Genomic DNA, 26,173 nt, shown 5'->3' with positions numbered 1-26,173 from the left:
TCTGGTAATATATTTAAAATAACCGTTGTTATATGACTCCGCAGCCCCTGCACATTTTTACATATTTATCCTTTTTTAAATCTCTTTTCTTTTATATCAACTCTCATATTTTTATTTTTCTCATTTTGTTCATTTTTATCTTATTTTCTGGAATATATATTGTCGTCTGTGAAATATATTAATCACTTTAATATATGAATTATAACGTGTGTTTGTTGACTTAGAAAATGTGTGTGTACCACACTTGGTGAAATACACTTTAATTCCAGCTTGATGATATGATAATGCCACAGTAATTTGAGGCAACAAAGCAAAAGTGAACAATGCCAATCTTCAGGGTAGTGCTACGGTTAGAAAAAAAGGTTCTAATCCAGTCTCTTCATACTGAATGTAAAAATTATATATGAAATGGTTATATGCCAAATTGTATCTTGCTTTACTTGTTGTTATGCAACGTCAATACCCCCCCCCTCCCCCCCGCGCGCCTTCCTCCCCAAAACCACCCCCAGCCGAGTCCGTTCCGCGCTCTGATCAGAGTCCAGGCCGTGTTTGCGAGGCTCCAGCCTATCTCGGTAAAATGGCTGTATGAGCCTCGTGCTGGTGTGATCCGTTCCTCCGCTGTAGTCTAGTTCTGTTAGAGAACCCCCCACAATTTCTGTGTCGGTTAAATTCACCGCCGGGACCTCAGTTCACGAACACGTTATTGTGCGGTGCCGCGCGGATTGTGCGGCCCGGTTCGGTCCGGTGAGAGAGAGGGGAGGAGGAGGCGATGAGTCGGGACGCGACTGAATTGTTGTAAAACTGTTGTAAGTTATTTACATTCAATGTTGAGCGTTTGATTGTGGACTGCACTCGCCGAGAGAGGGAGAGAGAGAGAGGGGGGTAACGTTAACGTTATCATGGCCGCTCAGGTCGCCAGCGCTGCCTCTCTCAACACCAGCCCGCCTTCAGAGCTAAAAAAACCGGATCGGGACCCAAAGGAGGAGTCGGTACCGGGGGAGAAGCAGCAGGAAAATAAGGAGCCGGGATCAGAGAGTGGATCTCCGGGCCGCGGGGAGCTGCACGACCGGGCCGAGGCTGGAAATGCAGGGGGAGGAGGAGGAGGGGAGTCGGAGATGAAGAACGGGAACGGGAATCCTTCTCGAGTGAATAATACTCAAAATGATGGCACTGGACCGGACGGGAACAGCCACCCGGGGATGGTGCACCATCACGCGTCCGGTTTTCCGCCGCCGTCTTACGGCTACAGTCAACTCTATGGACGGGCCCCTTTTCATCAACATGGCGGACAACAAAGCCCTGGCATGGCAGCTGCAGCGGGGCCAGGCGCGCTATCGAGCAGCATGATGGACCCGTATCAGGCAAATTCTCATGAACACGGTTTCCCCAACCACCACTTCAACAGCTACGGGCCTTTCCCTAGTCGGGCACCTTACCCGGGCCAAGGCTACGGCCTCAACTCGCCGCGCAACCCCGCGGCCCCGGCGCCTAAGTCACAGCCGGCGGGAGGATCTGCTGCTATGGCCGCTTCCTACAATAATCAGCGGTACGCGATGGGAAACCCACAGCCCACTTCCACCCCAACACTGAACCAGCTTCTGACCTCGCCGAGCTCCAACAGGGGCTACACTAACTACCCCCAGGGTGACTACAACAGCCAGGAGGGCGCTAACAAGGGGCCGGCCGATATGGGCAGCGGCGGCCAGTACGGAGGGGGCCATCAGAGTTGGCAACAAAGGAGCCATCACCCGCCTCCCATGAGCCCGGGAAACACCGGGCAGACCCTCGGCAGAAACCAGGTACACTGCCCTTCTTTCTTATTTCTCAAACCATGGGTTTTTCTGTGCTTGGTTTTGGTCTGAACGTGCACGCTAGGCTAGCTATTGTCTGCCCTACAGAGATACTCTAAAATGGCTGCCTCCTTGGTTTTCCACACTCCACTTCATTTAACACTGCTTATTTTAGTGGAATAGTGGCGGGTTAATTATTTCAGTAGCTGTTTATTTCATATAAAGATGACCACTGCACTCCACTGAAGGAATAAAGTAAGCACAGGATGTGTGTAAAAAGCGCGAAAAATGCGAAACCCCTTTTTTTCTAGCAGCAGGCGGCTTAAACGTAACGTAATTAATGTTAGCAGAGGGTTTGGCTAGCTCATCGCCTTTTCGCCGTTAAATTTAGAAGCTGTGCTTTAAGAAGACTATTGTGCACTGGTTATCTGAGAGATAACGTTATTCCACGTGTCAGTTGGTCAAATTTGGCTAAACGTGTTTATTTTGGGTCAGGTTAGTGGACGTTTCACGCCTATGTTGTTTGAAGGACTTGCTCGTTTCGTAACGGCAGTTACGGTTGCTGCCTAACAGTACGATCACACTACAGACATTATTTTGCATGTTAATATAGGTTCCTGATTGATAGAATTGGAATATAGTGTCACCGTGTGCCCAGAATGGTCGATTTAGCAGTAAAAAAGGCGATGGTTGAGGCGTTTATAGGCATGGCTGGATGGTATTAGTTTGCCTCTGTTTGTAAACGCAAGCCAAGTGATTTGAGTAAGCGCAGATTGCTTTGCTGTGGGATTTGAATTGTGGAGGTAAAATCCTCCTGTCAAAGGCAGGAGACAGTTGGTCTTGGGTTGACATGCGAGCCGAAATCTGATTGGCTCTTCATCCTCTGCTCTTGGCCATTTATAATTGCATATGATGTAACGCTGAAACAATTCCTGATTAGTTAATGTTGCTCCTATCCTCACATTTAAACGAAAGTATGCATATTCTTTGATTTATTTTATATAATATTGTTAATTAAATGTACATTTGCATTTTTTTTTTTTGATGCAACCTGTTTTTTCCAGCTTATTCGTTCAGTACTAAGGAAGTGCAGAACTGATCTGTTGGTATCTGTCAGTGTGTCTGCAAGTGCAGTCTGGTTATTTTTTTTATTTTATTTTTTTAAATGACCATCTGACTTACTGCTGTAATTATGGCTAGTTTTTGAATAATGCATGTATTTGTATATTGTGTAGACTTTACCAGAAACTGTTTATTGGAGAATAAAAAGCATAAACGTGGATAGCTTGATATGTTGCATATTAACAGGTGATGTGTTGTAAGGCAATAAGTCATATAAAAAAATTTACAAACCCTAACCTTTCTTCTCTATCCTCTGATGCCCTAAGTCCAGATATTGTCTAATGGCATCTAAACTTTTTGTTAAAACACAAAAAGCCAGGGGCTGTATGACATTGCAGTTTTAGTGTAACATGCATGATTTTAGCCACACACTTTCAGTGCTGGAATATCAACGAATGGTGGGTTTGATGAACATCTGATTTACTTGTACAACATGCAGTGGAAATTCCTGTTTTTTTTTATTTTTTATTTTTTTAATTATTATTTTTTTTCTCCCCCCTTCCTCCTTTCATATTGCTCTTAGGAATGTCATGGCTTTTTGCAGTGCCATTATAGGGGTGTATAATAAGTGCTGTATTGTATGAGCATAATCAACAGTCAGTTTTTAAAGTGATCCCTTTCTGATTCTGCAGTTTTCATTACATTTTGATTGAGATTAGATTATTGCACTCAGCTGAGCCGGCTGATTCTTGGACTAGAGCATCATTTTCTATGTATATTTTTTTTGATGACCCTCATCTTAAGTTTACGTTATAAACAAACAATATATAGCCATTAACTTGAATGCAATATTAACATTTATTTTGATTGCATTAGTTCTTCATTTACCCTACAGAAGTGATTAAGTGATTATTAATTTTGTTTTAATTAAATTAATTTATATAAAATTTCTCTACCCATGTTATCAGGTGTTTTAAGATTGTAATCATTCAGAGTTTTAACAGTACAGTGGCTGGTTTTGGTTCTGTAAATCATTTTATATAAATATTTCCAGAATCATGATTTAAAAAAATAATTTTAGTAAGGGATGTATGTGATGTTTCATACAAAATAGACATTTAGACCAAATTCACATGCGCTGCTTTATTGATATTGTCCAGTTCTGTCTATTCATCAGTACATCCATTAAAAACATATCATCCAGTGTTTGGCTATAATTATAATTCTTCTTTGTAAGTTAAACTGCAGCGTTTTTTTCCCAAGAACATTATTATTATTATTATCATCATCAGTAACACTAAATACATAATTTGTTGCATGTAACATTTTATTAAAGTCATTCATACTGATTAAAGTTTTAATAAATGATGCCACTTGTACCAGTGTAGTAACATGGTGTTTTGATGACTTGATCCGTAAATATATTCATTAAATTGATTGCCTATGCATAGCAGAGATTATCAGGTATATAGCTTTTTTGTTTTCTGGAAATAAATATACAAAATATTATAATTATTGATTTTCTCTTCTAAAATTAATCTTAAAATGATTAATTTGTGTATACCAGATTACATCGAATTATTAGTACTCAAAACTAGTTAAATTAGTTAAAAAACAAAACAGCTTTCACAAAGCTCATTCTCTGTCAGGTTTTTAGAGACTGGTAGCCTTTCACATAAATCAGATCTTCATCCAGGGCTTGAGAACCTATTTGTAGATTTTTATTATGGCATCAGACTGTTACTACATGCACTTAATTTACAGTTGTTTAGTGATGACTTGGAATTATTTAATTTGTTTACTTTTCCCTAATGCCATTCAGAACTGACACCATACAGATACCATTGAATATTGATTAATGGGCATAAACACTGTTGGTGTTTTTGAAACTGTGGTTTGTGTTTATCAGTGCAGTCTCTCTGGTGTGTATGTGGTGTCCTCCCTGCCCTCAGTTCATCTGTTGGAGCTCCAGTATCCAACCCATCCCCCACAGCCAATCAAAGAGCTAGTCCAGCAGCGTCTCCTGCCAAGGGAGCCTTTGCTTTATCTTATGCAGATTAGCCATGTGCTGCTTTTATTTATTTTATTTTTCCATTTGGACACTGGAAAATGTCAAGAGCTGCTTTGGCTCGGCCACTTAAAACTACAATTTGTTTACCAAAAGGAGGCCTTCTGTCAGGTCTGGAATTAAATCAAAGCTACTTGTATCAGTAAACAAATGTGGATGTCTGTAGACTCCCAATTATTGTCATTAATATATGTCTTGCATTTTGTAATTACAAAGTATTTGTTTTAAAGTAGAAACTGAAGAGTAGAGTAGAACCTAGAATAGAACTGAAAATATTGGTTGTCCTAGTTGTCTGGGCTAATGTGTTCTGGTTGTGAAATGGCTTAAGTATTGTATATTGTACATTTGACACATTTTTCCTTCACATACGTGTAATGTAATTAATGTCTAGGAATTATAACATCACATCAGTTGAAATTGTTGAGAGAGGAACGTGTCCTGACATAATTTGACAAAATTTAAGCTTATATTTTACTCTTTGGTACTCAAAACAACTAAGTTGTTTTGAGTTTGCCTCAAAACACAGTGAAGCTAAATATTTCACCTTTATATAAAACTTTCAGAAAACTAGCTGAATATTTAAATTAAACAGTTAAGTGTGCTAATAAAATTAGAGCTATACTATAATTTAACTTGCTTTTAAAGTAATGTACAGTATGATCTCCTACCACAATCTGATTGCTGTTTGTGCATGTTTGTACCAAAATATTTGCTGAGGTATAAGTTAATCTAACTTGCTACAGGTTTTCTGACTCACAGATTTAGAAACCACAGAGAGTAATTGAAATTGCTTAAAATAATAATGCAATTTGAGGAAAGTGTGATATTTAGGTGGGTAAAAAAGTTAAATGATAATTGCTGGAGTATAAATTTAACTACTTGTTAGCTACATTAGCCTTGTAGCTCTAATGTAAAACTGAGAAATCTAAATCTGTGTATCTTCGCTGTGCCATGACATTTGTGGTCAGCTTATTTTTGGCCAGATCGTTGTTATAAATGTGTTTCTCAAGTTTATTCAGGTTAATGGGTGAATTAGTTTTGGGGAAAAAATAAAGAATAACCTTGGGGTGATATGCATCAATATTTGTCTGTGTTTACCTAAATACATACAAAAGAATTGTGAAATTTTAGAAACTGTTTCCTAGAATGCTCTGTAATATTAGTGTTGTATAAAGCAACATCCTTGAAGTCCTATATTACTGAAAAGAGGATATTAAAAATACTCATCTATTCCAGTGCCATATTTTATTTGAGGTTCTAAAAGTCTGAGATTAAATGTAAATGCTTACCCCTTATGCAGTGGGCTTAGTAACTGTGGCTAAACCCCACATAGTTCTTCTGTAGACATACTATGCCCTGTTTAGTTGCAGAAGCCAGTGAATTTAGCGTTACGTACTGTAGTAAATTTAGAGAATGGAGGCATTGGGGATCCCACCCATCCAAAAAAAAAACAACCTAAAAATGAAAGAAAAAAAAATCTGCACACAAACACAAAATAAACTTACATCAGACTTACAAACACAAACTTGGATTTTTATGTTGCTATGTTTTGGCTGCATTTTAAGGACCTGCTGTATGTTCTAGGACGACAAATACGCAGGTGCTTTTAATGAATATTGTTTTATCAACATTAGAAACTAAGCAAATATTTTTGATCAAGCCATTATTTAAGAATTGCAGCAGATCAAATTTGTGTTTTGGTTATGTGTTTACTAGATGTTTTAGTGTTTCTGTGCTAATAAATGTTACGCCGTTGCATGCATCCAAGATTTTAAAGTTAAAGCCCACCCTCCATCTTTGTGTTCTCTGTCTGGCTGCTCATCACACCTGCAATACGGTCTTTAAAGACCTCATAATTGTTTTACTAAAATATCCATATTTTTATAGGTAAAGAACAGTAAACATTAATTTTACATGAATATAAAATGTTTTTTGAGTCCAATTCCAATGATGGAATTATGTTGAATATTTTTGGGTTGATTTTGACTGCTGTTTTAGAACTAATCATCCTCACATGACATCAGTGATGCTAAAGTCCAAATGCCACCATATCCTCACGCATTTGCTTATTTTCAGGTGGAAATACTAGATGAGTTTACCTAACTCTTAGTTTTGTTTTATCACTTTGGCATAATTTATCAGAAAGCCTAACTATGAATCTATGAAATGTTTCTGAGCATTTTTAAATAGTAAATGATAAAATGTACCTGTCTTAATTTTAGAAGGAAAATTCTTGGATGCCTTTTTAAATGGATGCCTTTCCTGATATATGCATGTATGCGTAAACTATACGTCAGATTGTTCACAGGATTCTGGGCCTCTCTGTTTATACTGCTGTGGCTTCTGTCATTCATTGAGTGCCAAGATTGCCTCCTTTTTATTAAAAAAAGGAAAAGGCAGCTTGGCTCAGTCTCAAACAGAAGTACAGCTGGGATGTGTTAAATATTCGGCAGACTGCCTTCCATTTGAAATGAGTTATATATAGCACTCCCGACTTCCTTAACTAAGGAAGAAAAAAGGTAACATGCAGGTTAATAACCGTGAGAAACAGAATATTTCTACTGCCCCTTCTCATGCAAACTTCTTATTGTGATCACAGTTTATTTGTAATACTGCTTTACTCATTATCAACAAGCAGAAATGTCTAATAAAACATAATTTAGTACCAGGACACATTTAGTACCAGGACACATTGGAACATTCAAGACACAATGTATTATTTAAAAGGCCATGTTCAGAAATGAAAGGGTATATTGCATGTTAGAATTCTGTAAGAATATGATGCTAACTAGTCATAGATGACCATTTGTGTTAGAGATGGCAGGAATTAGAAACATTGATATTGGACTAGGATCATCAGCAGGAAGATACAGCTATGGTAATGGGAGATGTGTGTAAAAATGAATGATTAATGAACCTTAAATAGAACGCTTGCAGTTTCTGTGTTTTAGTGTTAGATTTGAGAGTTGTGGCCTGATCAGTATTGATGCTGATATGAAGTGCTTCCATTACATATAGCTTGTTTTACAGCTTGGTAGTACAGTAACTATAAGATATATATTAAACCTCCTCCCCTTTCTCCCCCATATATTGTTTTCAGGAGATTTCTCACTGAGAAGTCATCTATAGCTATTAAGCAAATTAAGATTGTAGGTACTGTTGATGCTATTGGTAGTCTTGAGTTAAAATATTCACACATTTGCTGATTTCTAATGTTATAAACCTATATTGCAGACTCCTGCTTCTATGGATCAGATTGGCAAAATGCGAGGTCAGCCGTATGGAGCAGGCAGCCCTTACTCACAGCAGCCCCACCAAGGGCCTCCAGGGCCCCAGCAGGGACCTGCATATCCAGGCCAGGGCTATGGACCTCCTGGTCCTCAGAGATACCCTATGGGCATGCAAGGTCGCATGCAGTATGGCCAACAGGTCAGTGTTTTTTTTGCTAAATGTGTTAAAATGGACAAATACATTGTGCAATAATTTTTGTTTGTATTTTCACAAACGTATATTTATATATTTAGTTTCCTTAACTTGAGGACTATAGACACATCTTGTCTTTGCTAGTAACTGTCTTCTCAAACTCACTGTGTTTTTCGGTCATTATTATTTTTTAATCTGAATCAAATTTTATGAGCCTCATGTACCTTCTTTATGCAGATGGCATCGTATGGACAGCAGGGACCAGGCGGATATGGACAACAGGGGCAGCAGCCTTATTATAGTCAGCAGGGCCAGGGTCCTCTCTCTGGTCAACAACAGTCACCATATCCTCAACCTCCTCCAGGCCAGCCAGGGAGCCAGGGACCATATTCCCAGCAGCCTCACCCTTCACAGTCCTCTGCCCCACACGGACAGGGTGGTTCGCCCTACCAACAGCCCCACATGCCCCAGCAGTCCCAGGGGCCTATGTCAGGCCCTCCACAGGGTCCTTCCCAGTCCCAGACTCCATACTCTCAGCCTACTGCCCCACAGTCCAGTCAGTCACCCTACCCACAGCAACATGTGCCACCGTCCCAGCCTCAGCAACAGGGTGGGTCCCAGGCTCCACCAGTGTCACAGGCTCAGCCCAGCTATCCTGCGAATCAGGGCCCTCAACAGACCCCCACACAGCAACCTCCACAAGCCCCCACTCCTGCCTCCCAGCAGCCTACAGGACATGGCCAGATGCCACAGGGACAGCCCACATCATACCCACAGAATGCTTCACAGCAGCAGCAACAATCTTCTTACCAGCGGTTTCCTCCTGCTCAGGTAATGTGCAGGTTTTAATCATTTTATGCAGAGTGTAACAAAAAGTATCTGTTTGTGGTAATTGGGGATGGGCACAACTGTTTGTTTAACAACTTGGCCCTGTTGCTTTTTCATAAGATTTTTCTCTGAGGGTGCTCTTTTTTATGCCTGCTTAATTGTAGCTTCAGAAAAAAATACTGATATGTATGAATTGAACATGTCCTAGACTTCTGCACAGTTTAAAGAGCAGCTACTATTTGCTGGATTGTACAAGTTTGGAACTTCATAATATATAACTAAACGGTGGTGATCAAAGAGTGGTATGACTGTGCGACTTAGTGACATCTATAGATGTATTTTATTCCCCATAATTATAAACATGTTCACAATGCTTTTGTGTACTGCAGGAGATTTCCCAGGAGCCATTCAGTTCCCAGTCCAGTGCTCCTTCCTCCAGTCAACCTGTGGCCTCCTCCAAGAGCAGCTCTGAGGACATGCAGGGCAGGCCTTCCAGTTTACCTGTGAGTGTGCTGTCTTCTTCACCTGCTGATTCTGAGGCACATGCACATTTTTAAGTGTGTAATTTTGTAAATTAAAAAACATGCCGTATAACTAATTTTCTCATGAACTGCTCTGTAAGCCAGGGCTATTCCTAATTACATTTTCATTTGATATTTTCTTTTTCATTATTAATATAATTACATTATATATATAATTATATATATTACTATTCTGTTTTAGAACCCAGGATACGGGGCCTGTGAAAATACTTTGTTTACTTGTTTTGAGTCTTCAATGCTACAGTGACAGTGGATGCTTTGACCTCCTCAATCTTAGACAGATGGAGAGGCTTGTCTGCGCTGAGTCAGCATATGTGCAGTTAACTGTTGTAACCATAGCAACCACTGGGTCGCCACCCCCCACCCCCCGCGACGCGCGCACACTTTTCCAGATGAGATAAATAAGGCCAGTGTGTTGGTTGGAGTTGGTGTCTGTGGGCCAGCAGAAACAGTACCAGTGTCATACTTTAACTAGAAGTTGTAATGAGTAAAAGTAAAGTTGACGCAACTTTTTGTAATGTTTATGAAATGTGTTGTCTTGGCTTTCATGGATGAATTGATATTCCATTTTAATTTCTCAGGAGGAAAGAAAATGTTTCCTTTCTACTTTTGATTTGTTAAACATGCAGTGGCACATATAGAGAATTACAGGTTAAGGGCTGTTAACTGTTGAGTATGTAGGCTAAATGTTTTAATCAGCAAAAGCCATTACCTATACCTCTTTCAAACATGCACAGTAATCTATAAATGTTCTGGAGTTTACCCGGTGGAGCTGTATGTGTGAATGCAATCACCTGCAACATTCCTCCTGGATGTTAACAGGACCTTATACTCCTAGGACCCTCGTAAAGACTCTGGGTGAAGTCAGAGTTGGTGCATGTGAGAACAGAACTGGAAATGTTCTGGACTTTCTTCTACACGCGCCGCACATGTGCCACTCCATACGAAAAGCATGAGTTTTACTTTCTGAAACTATGGAGTTTCTCTAGGAACTCGAGTTCCTGTGTAAAAGAGGCACTAGTGAACAATCAATAGGAGTTTGCTACATTTAGGGATAGGTTTAGGGTAAGGTTGTACCACCCACTTGCTGGTCCCCAGTCTGCAGAGATACACGTCTCGACAAAGGAGACCATGTTTAGCTTCAAATGGACTAGGATTTCTGTGATGACATCAGATGGCCCTCAATTTAGACTTAAGCAATGCTTGCATTTCAGTGTATGATCCTGGTGAGATATGTCTTTGGTTTTTACCTCTGATTTTCTCCATCTGCCTTCCCTTCTGCAGGACCTGTCAGGCTCTATTGACGACCTGCCCACAGGGACAGAGGGAGCCCTCAGTCCTGGTGTCAGCACATCTGGAGTGTCCAGCAGTCAGGGAGAACAGAGCAACCCAGCACAGTCCCCCTTCTCCCCCCACACCTCCCCTCATCTGCCAGGCATCCGTGGCCCTTCTCCCTCCCCTGTCGGCTCACCTGCCAGTGCCACAGCGTCCCGCTCTGGACCCCTCTCTCCAGCTGCCATGCCAGGTAATATGCATGCATGCATCTTATTTATTTATTTATGCAAGCAAACTTTACATTGTCTCTGAGTTTATGCTTGCTGACAAGTGCTTATACTTCCAGAAGATATCACATGATGATTTTTTAATTATTTTTTTAAATGTATAAATAATAGGAAACCAGATGCCTCCTCGCCCCCCTAGTGGTCAGTCTGATGGCATCATGCACCCTGCTATGAATCAGCCCAGTGGTATGGGCCAGGAAAGAGGTAAAACTGAGTGTTTAAATGTCCTCCTTACAATTTTATTGGTTCTGTTCTAATTTTTTTTTTTTTAAACCAGGATTTATGCAAAGGAACCCACAAATGGCACCTTACGGCTCACCTCAGTCTGGCTCTGCTCTGTCTCCTCGTCAGTCTTCTGGAGGTCAGATGCATGGTGGGATGGGGCCTTATCAGCAGAATAATTCAATGGGCAGCTACGGGCCTCAGGGTGGCCAGTATGGCCCGCAAGGTGAGAAATTGAAAATGCGGGGCACAGTATGAATATAATTGTTGAAATACACTTTAATTGAAAGGGCATAAAATCGTCAACGTCGTCATCATTCTTCAACATGCAGCCCTGGAGGTTTTTATTTCTTTATTTTATTTATAATATAATAACACATAGGGTAGTCCCACTCTGGGTGACTGTCTGAGGACTTTGGTGTCTTTGACTTCGGTTTCCACATGCAATGACAAAAACTAAGGGTTTTTTTTTCAACTGCATGTTTTTGTGTTCAATAAATTCATTGATTTACAATATTTCTATATTTCTACAGCACATCAACCTGTGTATGTGGTTACATATATGCTTATAATAAAAAAGAAAAAACTAATACAGGATTAGTTTAGAAAATGTACTTGCCTCGTAGGTATATTTTAGACTATATTATCCCAGTTACAGGCATATTCATGTTGTTGATATATACATAAAACATTTAAGATTAGTTTTCTAACACATCATGGTGGTTTCAGTAATCCTATATGGACCTAATCTTAAAAACTAATGTAAAGCCTATGATATCAGATTGGACAGAAAGCGGAGCCTTTTTGTAGAAATCTGCTATTAAAAATACACTTCACCACAATTAATACATTTCTAAAGAGCAAAAAACCACAAACATAAATAGTGGCGGTTTCAGTTCAGTAGAGTGAAGCGCCTTTTACGTTACTATTGATTACAACAACAAATAAAATATGTAAAGTAATGTTGAAACACCTGCACATTTCAGGCAAGAACACACCGTTGGGAAGCTTACTGCTTTATTATAAAGGGACAAGACAAAAACTAGTGCTGAGACTTGAGGTGCAGGAAGAAGGTGTTTTTTCTTTACTGATTAAAAGTCTCAGATACGAATTACGTTGTATTCTACATAATCACAAAAACAGTTGTTCCTTATTGTTGTGACTTTAGCTTAGATTCGTTTGCAGAATATATTTCACCTCCACTCACAACTCTACAGTCACTCGCTCAGTTACATTTAACAAATACTTCCCCAGACAAACATCACGCTAGAATAATTCTTCTCTAATTTCCCAACTGAATAAATCATAAAATGACATGAGAAGGTATTTCCAGGCTGTTTGTTGTTATGCTTACTTTACTTAGTCCTATAGCCTGATTAACTCTTTACAGATCTACTAATTTAGTGGGAAAATCCACAAGCATGCTTTAACACACTTGTTAATTGGATATAGATGTGCTGATAATATAACATTTAGTTCCGTAAAGTTTAAATGTGCATCACACGAGTCTGCTCTAGTGAAACTCTATGGCACTGCTAGTGTCTGCTGCTAACTTCTAGGAACTGTTTAGAGGCTCTATGATTTGCCATTGCTGTAGAAAATAATTGATCAATTGGAGTTGACGCAACTTTTTCTCTCTCTGTGGCTCTGGTGGATATAAAACAAAATTTATTCTGTATGGTTGTGGTTGAAATTCTTTCCAAGAAGCAGCACCATTTGCTGATACCTCTCGTTATCTACAGATAATGCCTGTTACTCTGGTGTTCACATTACCAGGCTGAAGAGATTCTCATCTGACTTTTTTCTCTCCCCCCTCTCCCTTACTGTCATATCAAAAACCTGATCTTTTCATGGCTGTGTGGAGATAACTAATCAGGTTTAAGTCACTTTTATATGTCTTCCTAGATTTCCTAGGATTTCCTTTCCCACATGAACAAGAATTTCTAGAAAATCTCTGTAGTTTTGGGTCTGGAGATGTCATGGAGTGGTCGTTCACACATGCAGCTCACAGCAGATTTTCTGCTTCAGGCACGCACGCACTCGCAGCAGGAGATGAAACACGTGCTTTAGGTGTGGTGAACAGTTCTTGTATAGTGCGTGCAGGAGAAACTCCGGTACGTTTCCCGCGCTGTTCTCACATGTGCTGACTTGGACGTTATACTCCTCAAGCCTTAGTAAATGTTCTGGGTAAAGTCCTGGTGTCAAATGCATATTTGAATTTTGGGTATACGACCTGAATGTGAACTACCAGATCAGATTCCATGTGTCTTTTTGCATGTGCACATGTGCCTAAATCATTTGCCTCAGCCAGTAGCGGCATCATGTGAGTACATAATGAGTAAATAATGAATTGTCTCACAAGTATGATGTTTTTATTGTTGGTAAAGGAGCCCACTTGCATAAACGCACAAGTGTGCTGTTTCTTTCCCATTCTTTTCACCTGCTCTCTGGGTGGATTGAGTGGAAATGGCCACCCCCTACCTATCACCTAGTAGGATGCTAGCCGATGCAGGTGTCTGTTAGCTGACATAACAGAATTGGCATTTAGTAGTCTGATATTTTGATGAAATTTAAAGGGACAAAAAGGTCTCATCTTAAGAAAGTGCTACACTTTACGCTCCAAGTGTAATGGCATTGTGTAATTGGGGGATGCCTAACCAGTGAGTGGAATTGGGCTTGACTTAATTGGAATATATTGGAAGATGAACTGGGTTAAGAAATGGGAAGAAAGTGCATGCTTATACAGTTAAGGATGGAAGAAATACAATGTTGTCTGAAGTTGGGACTAAGGTTGTTTATTTATTTATTTAAATATTTGGCAGCATATATCATGTAAATCTGTCATTCTGCCTATCTGTTCTTTAAGAAGGATAGAAAAAGCCTTTAGTGATGTGCTTTTTCACCATAGTCACTATCCAGTGTTGCTGTTGCAATGGTGTTGCTGCCAATTCCATCAGCTTACTGACAGTTAAAATGTATACTGTAGTCTGAACAGCAGCAGAAAACTCCAGATGCACAGTGAGTTTGAGTCTGTCTTTTCTTTGTCTACTCTTTTGTGCTGGTGAGCAAAAAGTTATGAACGCCTGCTTTATTGCTATTGATCTGATTAACAAAGTTACCTTTCATATGTACTTTGACAAACTGACTCAATCAGAATGCATGCATCTATCATGCATCATGATGAGTATAAGGTTGTAACAAGTCAGTACAGGCTTGTTACATAGGGGGACCTCCATATTTCGGACTGGGCTTTAGTTTGTGCTCTCGCTCTCACTACCTTGCTCTCTGAGAGCCCAGTGGATCACAGTGCAGCTATTTTTAGTCTGGGTGAAAAGAGGCAGCTGACGTAGCGCAGCCCACGTCAGTTGAACTGCCACTGTGACTGTGCTACAGCACCACTCTAGCCTTCTAGTACACATGGGGGACTCTGAGACTCTCCACAGGGCCATAAGTGAAGAATGAAGCATAATCAGATGCATAATATTTTATAAAACATTTTCACATAAATATCATGCAATTAAGACATGGAAAAAAATTTTTTTTGCCTTCACAGACTTGGCTGATGAATAGTAACTTAATAGCATTTTCCTTGTCAGCTGGAGTGCTTGTGTGGATGTTCATTTATTACAATTCCTTTACTGTCTCACTAGTTTAGGGAAGTATTATTTGTGAACTGAAACTTGCTCAAAGCTGTTTTGAACCTTTTTGTTGTCATATTATCTAGTGAATAACCAAATTTTGCCAGTTACGTTTTTGTTATCAGTAATGCAGTTCTTACCTTTTTGGGCAAATGTTGATTCCTACCTGTTGATACTTAGTAAACGGCAACATAACTATTCACCCAGTTAGTGTTCTAACCACTGCACTGTAAGAAATTAGTAACATGTTTAACTGGCAATCTGATTAGCATAATAACTAATTTAGATTCTTGACTTAGTTTGTTAGCTTTGAAATTTCACTGGTAATCCTCTTGGTTTTTAACACTTTGTGTTTGACTCCAGTGTAGTATGCACTTTTTTCTTTCCCTTCCCCTCTCTAAACATTGCTGCATAGAAGGGTACCTGTTAACCACATATTAAAATGACTTTTCCTCCTGTCTCTGTAGGTTACCCCAGGCAACCAGGCTATAGTGGCATGCCAAATGCCAACTACCCAGGCCCCGGCATGGCAGGATCAATGAATCCTATACCTGGCCAAGGAGGAGGACCACCATATACTGGCATGCCTCCAGGTAGAATGCCCCATGGACAGATGGGTGCTCGTCCTTTTGGCCCAAATATGGGCCCGAACATGGGACCCAACATGGGCAACATGCCTCCACAGGTGGGTTCTGGGATGTGTCCACCCCCAGGCCTTAACAGGAAGCCACAGGAAGCAGCAGGAATGCAGCATGGAGCCACAAACTCCATACACAACAGGTATGTAGATCAAAGTTCTGTCAAACCACCCAAAGTAGTTATCATGCCTAAAATACAGTAGTTCTTAGTCTGAGGGATGATCTGCAGACTTGAGTGTAACTGTAACTACATTGTAAGCTTGCATAACAAGATGTTTGCACTAGTACAATTATGCAGATAGCCAGTATGGTTTAACAGCTAGAGTTAAAACCCATCATCGAATGTGATAGGGTTGATTCTCAAATTGTATTGTCCAAATGTTGTGTGTTTTTTTTTTTTTTTTTTTTTTTTTTTTTTTTTTTTTGCAGTGATTTAGAGTTAGGCCATCTCAGCAGGGCCAGAGCTACAGCAGGTCAGCACAGAGATAGCTTGTGGACAGAAAGCTGTGCATAGAGTAGGGTCAGACACGCTAGGCACTGAACCCCTCTGGATGAAACTCGGTTATCTTTCCACAAACTTTTACCTGATGTCAGATTCTTCTAATTAATAAAAAAGGTCCAGTTTGAGAAAATGTGCTCAAGCCAAGGTCCAGAACATAATGTATAACCTTTATTATGATCAGGGCCAAATCTTGCATATTGAAATATGTTTGTAGTTATAGCAGCATTTTATATAGTTAAATTTCAATTTATATCAACAAGATTTAGAAATGTATTATAAATAACAAATACACAAATTAAAGTGTCCTTTTCTCATTTCAAGGAAAATTTACTAAATATGTAAATAAAGTCCCTAATGACTTTATTATCTAAGGACTAGTTGCAGTTGACTGCTTTACATAACCAGCAGTCTGATTGGTTCTTGTTGCTGGAGGGCAGGGCTTTATTTGTTAACAGCATGCTGATTGGCTCTCTATGCTGACGGACGGGAATCCATGTTCAGCATTATTGAATTTCAACCTGTAACTGTTCCCTGATTTTTTTTTTTTTTTTTTTTTTTTTTTTTTTTTTTTAATAAAAGTTTCTGGTTTTACCTCCCATAACACTTTCGCCCTGAAAGTGTCCCAAAAGATCTTTTATCACGTCTCTTGGGTTTTTGTAACTGGCCCCAGGACAGCGGTGTCTTGAGCCCTGCCCTGTGTGTCACTCATTTGAGTCACAGCGCTCATTCTGATGCACATGTCTGATTGGCTGAGTAGCTTCATGTGTGATATGTGGTTAAAAAGCTCTTAATAGTTAGTTACAGGTCCAAATAGCACACCCTCTGGGTCTGGACTCGGACCGTGGGCCATCTATTCGTGACCCCTGTTCTACGGAGTCTATTTCATTTAAAGTAAAACACCCACACTGTTCTTTATAGGTTGTATGGCCACTTATTTATATATATTTTGATCCATAGGCTGCCAGGTTATCCCAACATGTCTCCAAGTATGATGGGATCAGGACCTCCATATGGGCCCTCCATGAACAGTATGCCAGGAATGATGAACACCCAGGGACCACCCTACACTATGGGTGGAAACATGCCCAACAACAGCAGTGGTAAAGGCACTGTTATGTATATCTCTTACTGGTTATCCAGCAATGCTGTTTCTTCAGCAGTAACCTTTCATTTTACTATTGCAAAAATTTATGCCTGTTCATTTGTTTGAAGGGATGTCTCCAGGACCTGAATTTGGTATCGATGGTAAACTGAACCAGGCACAGAAGATGAATAACAAGGTTGAGGGGACACCCAAGACTGATTCCAAATCAAAGGTTTGCAGCTTATTTCCTGTACAGTTCAAAATGGGCTATTAATTTGTATTAAATGTGATTGATTTAACACAGGCCTTTTTCAAGTCTTGCCTCCAAAGTGCTAGCCTCTGCCTAGGCAATATTGTGCCACCTGAGTGAAATAGATTGTTATAATAGAATCCATGGACCATGTAGCTAGCCAGTGTCAACTACCATTATCTAGTTCACTTGTGTTTCCACTAGATTTTCATTTAGCATTTATTCTATAGTGCTATTTGATGGTGTAAGCTGTTATTGGTAGAGGTGGAATTGGCTATGCTGGTAAATTCGTTTAACAAGAACTAACAAGCTGTTGCAGAATGCTGAGTTTTGTGTGCTAAGATATTTAAACTAATCTAAGGCTAGATATTGAGACTCTGACATATTTTGGGTTTGTATTGTAATTTTGTTGGGTGAGTAGGGGTGTTGCACAGACACAGTTGGTGTGTGCCAAGTGTTAAATGACAGCTGTAGTCCTGCCCCTCATAGGCTAAGTGTTGTCAGCAATCCAGGTCATTGCAGGGACTAGTTTATAATTGTTCACCAATTTTCTCATAGGCTACACTGCTTAGTTTATTCAAGGTGCACTCCACAGCTGGCATTCCAGTTAGTTGGGTACTACTCTTTGACAGAGGCTTTGTATTTTACCCTCTTAACTTGTTGGATTTGTTGTGAGATGAGAGCAATTTACAGATTGAATTTTATATATAATAAATTATATATAAAACACAAAGCTCTGATTTTAGCTTACTGTTGGCTGACCTGTGAAGATCTTGGCCATCTTAAATATAATATTTAATTTGAGTGGTTGTTCTAAAGCTTTAGAGTGCTCTTTGTTTTTCCACACTGTGTAATTCTGGGTGAAACAATCTGCTTATACCTAGAAGTCAAGTTCATCTACAACAACCAACGAGAAAATCACTCGTTTGTATGAGCTTGGCTCTGAGCCAGAGCGGAAGATGTGGGTGGACCGTTACCTAGCATTCATCGAGGAGAAAGCAATGGGCATGAGTAACCTTCCCGCCGTGGGCCGCAGGCCTCTAGATCTCTTCCGACTCTATGTGTCCGTCAAGGAAATTGGAGGTCTCACGCAGGTGAGAATACTAGCGTCCAGTGAATCCCACCCATGTTCACATTTTCTCAGGCAGTAATTGACTTAGGAAATGTCTGGTACACCATAATAGCTGTTGGTTTGCATATAACATAGAAATATTTGTCTGGCAATGATAGTTCATGTCCTGGCTAATGATTTCCTTTTGGCATATGCCTGCTTGCAGGTGAACAAGAATAAAAAGTGGAGGGAGCTTGCTACAAGCTTGAATGTTGGCACTTCCAGCAGTGCTGCCAGCTCTTTAAAGAAGCAGTACATTCAGTGTCTATATGCTTTTGAATGCAAAATTGAGCGTGGAGAAGACCCACCACCTGACATCTTGTCAGCGGAAGGAAAAAAGAACCAGCCTAAGATCCAGCCACCCTCCCCAGGTAAAGACTTCAATCCACAAACTAGTTGGGCTTTTTTCATGATCATATTGCTTATAAAATTATGATATTAACCAACTGGCTTTTTTCCCCTCTTTGTGATCTAGCTGGATCTGGTTCCCTGCAGGGTCCACAGACCCCTCAGTCTACAAGCAGCTCTATGGCTGAGAGTGGAGACCTGAAACCTCCTACTCCTGCTTCAACACCGCATAGCCAGATTCCCTCAATGCAAAGTGGCAGGTGAGTCATGGTCATTCCCCATTTATTTGTGGTTTTAATCTTGTTTGGCTGTGAACATTCCCTTACCTGGTCTGTTTCGTAGGAGCAGTGTGAACCTTCAGGATCCATTCGCTGACAGTAATGACCCAGCCTTTACCAGAAGAAACACTATGACGCCAAACTCCGGCTATCAGTCTGGAATGAGCACTCCAGAAATGCCTGGTCGCATGCCCCCTTATGAACCCAACAAAGATCCTTTTGGTGGCATGCGCAAAGGTAGGATTTATAATTACTGTGCAATTAACTTATTATTTTTTATAAAATAAGAATAGTTTCAATTTACATCTGACTGCAATACATTAACAATTTTTCTCACCAGTGGACATAGCTTAGTTCATGACATGTACTGTTATTGCAGTTGGGGAGCAGTTCATGCCTGGTGGACAGGGTCCCAACAGCACTCTAGGAGAGCAATTTAACCGTGGACCAGGAAGCTCAATTGGGAATATGCCCATGGGACAGAGACAGCAGTACCCATACGGACCAGGCTATGACAGAAGGTAAATGCTACAAGATCTTAATTTCTTTCTCAGCCTTAAACAATGCTAAGTTGGGATATATGTGATTACTAATAGGTAGATTTGTGTAATATGTTATGAGAGTAATTTTCTGGTGTGCTGTACAGGCCGGATTCAGGGATGGGTCCAGAAGGCAACATGGGGCCTGGAGTACCACAGCAAAGCATGATTCCTTCTAACACTGATGCTGGGATGTACTCACCAAATCGCTACCCCCCACAACAGCAACAACGGTCAGCTAAAGATATATATATATATATATATATATATATATATATATATATATATATATATATATATATATATATATATATATATATATTGGTCAGGTTGCTGAATTGGTCAGTGCTGTTGAATATTCCGAGTAACATTTGGTGTCTCTTGCAGGCATGATTCCTATGGTAATCAATATCCTGGCCAAGGTGCGCCTCCTGGTGGCTCTTACCCAAATCAGCAACCAGGAATATTTCCACAGCAGCAGTCAGTAAGTGATTTTAATTTTAAGAATTTCATAATTGAGGGTTGTGTATTTTTAAACCACACTTAAAATTAGGTGAGAAATACATTTATGAAAATACCAGTCTTACATTAACGTAATTCATAGGGTTTTTTTTTTTTTTTTTTTTTTTTTTTTTTACTTCTCGTGTTGAATTTGCATTAATGTTAATGTAACTTCTTTTTAATCAGAATTACAAGAGACCAGGAGAGGGAGGTTACCCTCCGGCAAAACGTCATCACGATGGTGAGATGTATAGTGCGCCATTCAGTGGCCAGCAACAACAGCAGCAACCTCAGGCTCCTCCTACTGGCCCATCATCAGGTCAGCAGGAGATGTTCAACCAGTATGGCAGTTCTTACCCTGGATCAGAACGCCGTCCTCCTGGACCACAAAACCAGTTCCCCTTTCCCTTTGGAAGGGATCGAATGCAAGGTGGGTCAGGCCCTAACTCTCAGGGCTCTATCCCCCCTCAGATGATGGGTAGTTCAATGCAGCCTGCCCCAGATGGCCCCCAGAGTGGGATGTGGCAAGGACGAGGTGAAATAGGCTACCCTAACTATCCAAACCGACAAGGTCCTCCTGGTGGACCTGCACAAGGCCCTGGATACCACGGCATGAATCGATCTGAAGAGATGATGACGTCTGAACAACGCATGAACCATGAGGGTCAGTGGCCAGGGCCACGGCAACCCCCCTATGGCCCAGCTGGGGCTGGTCCTCCCATGAGCAGATCTCTGCAGTCTAACTACCAGTCTCCCCAAACCATGCAGAACCACATTCCGCAGGTGTCCAGCCCTACGCCAATGCCCCGTTCCATGGAGAGCAGAACTTCCCCCAGTAAATCTCCTTACATGCAGAGCAGCATCAAGATGCATAAGGCAGGTCCCCCAGTTCCTGCATCCCACATTATTGCTTCACCTGTCCAACCTCCACTGATGAGAAGAGACCCACCATTCCCTCCAGGGTCAGTGGAGGCCACACAACCTGTTCTCAAGACTCGCAGACGTCTAACAATGAAAGATATTGGTAAGGGACATATTCTTCTTGTTCAACTGCAGAAATATAGACAGTCATCACATAAACATTTTTATGTGTTTGGAAGAAAAATGTAGTAAAGGTTGTACTGGTCCTCATTTTTCTCTATTTTAGTCTTCTGTAGTGAAAAGAAACTTTTTTTGTAGTTTGTTGGAATAATGTCTTATCTAGAACAGTATTTTAGATAATTTCTTTGATCAATCACAAGGATTCATTAAATCATCAGCATACTAGCTAAAGTAACAGTAGGTTTTGGATGATAACCTCAAAGGTGGTGGGTTTTTATTTTTGTTTTTTTTTTTTTTTCGGCCTGTCTGTCCGTCACCCACAAATATTTATCTGAAATTTTATTCCTCTACAGGCACACCAGAGGCATGGCGAGTAATGATGTCACTAAAATCAGGTCTTTTGGCTGAGAGCACTTGGGCTTTAGACACCATCAACATTCTACTGTATGATGACAACAGTATCTCGAATTTTAACCTTATTCAAGTAAGTTATGACAAAGCATTGCACAAAAGAATTATTACATCAGTATTGTTTTTCCTTCCATGCTGAGGCACAATATCTTATTTGTACATTTGTCTCTCTTACAGCTCCCTGGCTTCTTGGAACTAATTGTGGAGTATTTTAGGCGTTGCCTCATTGAAATCTTTGGCATTCTGAGGGAATATGAAGTTGGTGATCCTGGACAAAGAACCCTGCTGGATCCCAATGCTCTCAGAAAAGAAGAGAATGCTGAGGATGAAGAGGGTCCATTAGAAGATATGGATGAAGATGATGGAACGGAAGAGGAGGATGAAGGAGATGAAGAAAACCCATCATCACAGCAGCAAGAAGAATGTGTTTCAGCAGTGCAGCCTCAAATAAAGTCAGAGCAGAGGTCAAATGAATCAAAGAAAGAAGATGATATTAAAGCGATGGAGAAAGTCACTAATACAGACACCAAAACCTCAGAGTCCCCTGTCCAGGACCTAGCTGTGCCCCAGGAAAAGCCAAAACAGGCAAGCAAGTTTGACAGACTTCCCTTAAAAGTGGTTAAAAAGAAGGACCCATTTGTAGTGGACTGCTCGGGCAAGCTTGGGAGACTTCAGGAATTTGACAGTGGCCTCGTGCATTGGAGTATTGGTGGTGGTGACACCACAGAACACATTCAAACCCATTTTGAGAGCAAACCATACTTATTGCAGTCACACAAATGGAAGCAGCCCACTCAGGCATCAGGAAAGAAGAAATTGTCAGAGAAGAGAGAGAATGACGAACCTGTAGTGCCCTCATCTAGTCTGGAGCGGAGGAAAGACGAAGACCAGAGACCCCCTCAGCAGTCACCTGCAGGTAAACCAACTGACAGTGTTTCTGAGGCAGGGGAAGAGAAGCCTTCTAATGACCCTGAGACTGTCGCAGAGCCAGTAACACAAAAGGAGAAAGACAAAGAGGAGGGACCAGATGGAACAAACGGGGAAAGCAGCAAGAAGGCTCTCACTGATATTAGCTCTTCCTCCCAGATTCAGCGCAAAGTCACTGTTCTAGAGGATGAACCTCACAGCAAAGACGAAGCTCCACTTGTCACACTCTCAGACTGGCAGGATTCACTTGCCCGTCGCTGCATTTGTGTCTCCAATATTGTCCGCAGTCTTTCATTTGTCCCTGGCAATGACTTGGAGATGTCCAAGCATCCAGGACTGCTGCTGTTACTGGGCCGTCTTGTGCTGCTGCACCATTGGCATCCTGAGCGAAAGCAGGCGCCTTTGACGTACGAGAAGGAAGAGGAGGTGGATGAGGACACGGGTCACAACAAGGAGGAATGGTGGTGGGACTGTCTGGAACTGCTGCGGGAGAACTGCCTGGTCACACTGGCGAACATCTCAGGCCAGCTTGACTTCTCCATCTATTCTGAGAGCATCTGCCTGCCTCTTCTCGATGGCCTGCTACATTGGGCTGTCTGCCCTTCTGCAGAAGCCCAGGATCCCTTCCCTACTCTTGGGCTTAATGGGGCTTTATCTCCTCAGAGACTTGTCCTGGAGACCCTCAGTAAACTCAGCATCCAGGACAATAATGTGGACCTAATTTTGGCAACACCTCCTTTCAGTCGACTAGAGAAGCTTTTCGGGAACCTTGTGCGCCTGGTTGGGGACCGGAAGGTACCTGTATGTCGAGAGATGGCAGTTGTGCTGCTGGCCAACCTGGCCCAGGGAGACAGCATGGCAGCGCGTGCCATTGCGGTACAAAAAGGCAGTGTAGGGAACCTTTTAGGTTTTCTTGAGGACAGTTTAGCAGCCACACAATTCCAGCAGAGCCAAGGCTCCCTGCTGCATATGCAGGGGACACCCTTTGAACCTACCAGTGTGGACATGATGCGTCGGGCAGCTCGGGCTCTGCATGCCCTCGCTAAGGTGGAGGAGAACCACTCAGAATTTACACTCTACGAGTCTCGGCTACTGGACCTGTCTGTCTCCCCTCTTATGAACTCTTTAGTGTCCCATGTCATCTGTGATGTACTCTTTCTGATTGGCCAGTCATGACAGCTGTGGGGAGCGGTGGCTCCATCTTCTCTGGTTTTTGTTCTCTCCTCTCCGTCTGTGTCTCTTGGTGTGCAGGGAATGAAAAACAGAGAAAAATGACTGTTTCCCTTTTTTAATTTATGCAAGCCCCTTCGGATACCACCCTTGGATCCCTTTTTTTGCTGTCTCTCACTTCGGGGAGGATTTCACAAATTAGCTGTGGATCATGAACCAGAGCCTCAAATATAATGACAAACTGATGCCAATAAAATAAATGGACAGGGACCCCAGGTTTTGTGTGTTGCCCAAAGGGAGAGGGGATGGGGGTTTTCTTTTCTTTTCTTTCTTTGTTTTTATAGCAAAATAAATAAATGAATAAAATAAATAGCAGAAAAACTCTTGACCAAAGTTGCTGTCTCGTTTACAGTGAGTTTGGGGTTTACTGTGCCCTTGCTCTCCCCTAGAGGGCACAGTGAGTGCACGTCTCTGGTTCATATTTGGAGTCTGATAAGACAGATGATCTTTCCGGTGGTGTTGCTGTGTTGTGATGCTGCACATTCAGCCCCACAGGAGCCACCTTGTCAGCTGTGAGCAGGATACCCTTACAATGGAGGCCTGTGCAGTAGATTGTAGACATTTTCTGTGCAGATCTATACTCCATCTTCCTTATGACTGTAAAGATACTGCAGCACTGTTTTGTGTGGAGAAATGTTGGCTCAGCAGCTCCACTCTAGTTTTTAAAGTTTTTAAAATTTAGTTTGATGGTAAAGAGAGAATGGCTTTCTCCCCAAAGTATCAAAAACCTCTGACATCTTTACCTCCTCTCTCTAACCCCTTGATTGTATGACTTGACCCTTATAAAGAAATCACCTCCTAGGACTGATTTTCAATTAAGATACAGCCCAGGCTGTGATGTATATAAGATGTTGTACATTACACTTCTTTTTTCTCTGTCTCTTTCTCACCCTGTCTTTCACTCTTATGCTTCACACTTTTTATCTATGAAGAATGAAAGTGGACACTCGAGTTGGGTTCATTACATAAAATCCTTAGGTATATAAAAGGAACCACCTTTTGGCCTCCCCACAGTTTCTCCATAGTACAGCAAAACACAAATTAAATATTTTAATTTCATCTCCTGGTACAACAAAATAAACTCTAGATGAAGAAACACAGTTGAGATATTTTTTTCTCCAGTGATATGAATTCTGCATATTTGTATTTCAGACTATGTAGCTAAAACTTAATGTAAATTCCTTTTCCCCTTTTTGGCTCAATGAATATCATTTATTCAGTATGAAATCTTTATACTATATGTTCCATGTGGTAAGAATAAATGTACATTAAATCTTCGTAAGATGTTTGTGATTGTTTTATTCATTTAAATTGCTGGTTAAAGAAAATGGCCAGAATAATCACAAGCTATTTTGCTATGGAAACCAGATTTGTTTACTGACTAAATTTTAGTTTTGAATGGGTCATTTTGTTAACTTTCAAACTGGGTCAAACTTGCATCTAATTTTAAATTGATTAAACAGGTCTTTTTTCACTATAAAATGCATTCTTTGCGTGGTTCACGTGTATATGTCCAAAGGTATGTACAGTCCTGTAAGCTTTGCCGATATCTAAATTTTAATCACTAACGATCTCTGTTGGACTTTTTTTATTTATTTATTATTATTATTTTTTTTTTAAATAGCCACATGGCTAGTAATATGGCCTGGTACGCCATTGGATGGTAAGTGGGTTTTCCTAACACCATTTTCCGCTGCCCAGTCCTGCAGGTGGCGCTGGACATTGGATTTAGCACGGCTCTAGAGCATGCCGTTGTTTTGCAAATATATTCTTAATTGGAGTTTTACATTTTGAACTAATTTAACCTCATGCCATGCTAGGTGAGATACGCCCAGTAGAACATTACTGTCGATTGACTGGAGGATGAAGTGCTGTGAACTTAAAAAATTACAGCTGTCGATGTTTTTAAAGTTAGACCGTGTAAGATTATTTTGTACGTAATTGGCTAGAAATTTCCATAGCAGTCTAATGTTAGGCTATCACAGTAGATGTGGAAAGTAGTTGAACCACGAACCTGGGGGTTCTAATCTTGAGTTTTCCGAGTGTCTAGTGGGAGGAAATTAAACTTTTATAATATCTTTAAAATAGTTACTTCTACACTGAATTGAGACAAGTCAACTCGTGAAGTCCCGCCTAAAACAACCCGAGGACAGCGACGTGAGCTGTTTAACAGACTAA

General features: G+C 40.8%; 1 protein-coding gene across 2 annotated transcripts; it reads left to right on the top strand.

The window, feature by feature from the left end:
• The first annotated feature begins 538 nt into the window (after positions 1-538).
• Positions 539-25,272, top strand: arid1aa (AT-rich interaction domain 1Aa). 2 transcript variants are annotated; one of them, XM_066682411.1, is made up of 20 exons: positions 539-1,799; positions 8,155-8,349; positions 8,581-9,174; positions 9,561-9,674; positions 10,998-11,238; positions 11,387-11,479; positions 11,553-11,723; positions 15,603-15,915; positions 17,233-17,375; positions 17,488-17,591; positions 18,494-18,703; positions 18,887-19,091; positions 19,196-19,328; positions 19,417-19,583; positions 19,726-19,867; positions 19,993-20,118; positions 20,273-20,369; positions 20,573-21,410; positions 21,781-21,911; positions 22,016-25,272. In XM_066682411.1, the coding sequence occupies exons 1-20, from the start codon at positions 900-902 to the stop codon at positions 23,939-23,941; spliced, it is 6,843 nt and encodes a 2,280-aa protein (XP_066538508.1). In that variant the 5' UTR covers positions 539-899; the 3' UTR covers positions 23,942-25,272. The 2 variants fall into 2 exon arrangements, with proteins under 2 accessions (XP_066538508.1, XP_066538506.1); XM_066682409.1 differs by having other exon boundaries at positions 19,411-19,583.
• Positions 25,273-26,173: the final 901 nt, after the last annotated feature.

The sequence above is a fragment of the Hoplias malabaricus genome, chromosome 10 (genome assembly GCF_029633855.1).
Source record: "Hoplias malabaricus isolate fHopMal1 chromosome 10, fHopMal1.hap1, whole genome shotgun sequence".
Lineage (NCBI taxonomy): Eukaryota > Metazoa > Chordata > Actinopteri > Characiformes > Erythrinidae > Hoplias > Hoplias malabaricus.
Note: the sequence above shows the minus strand (reverse complement) of the source record. Positions and strands in the feature narration are given on the sequence as shown.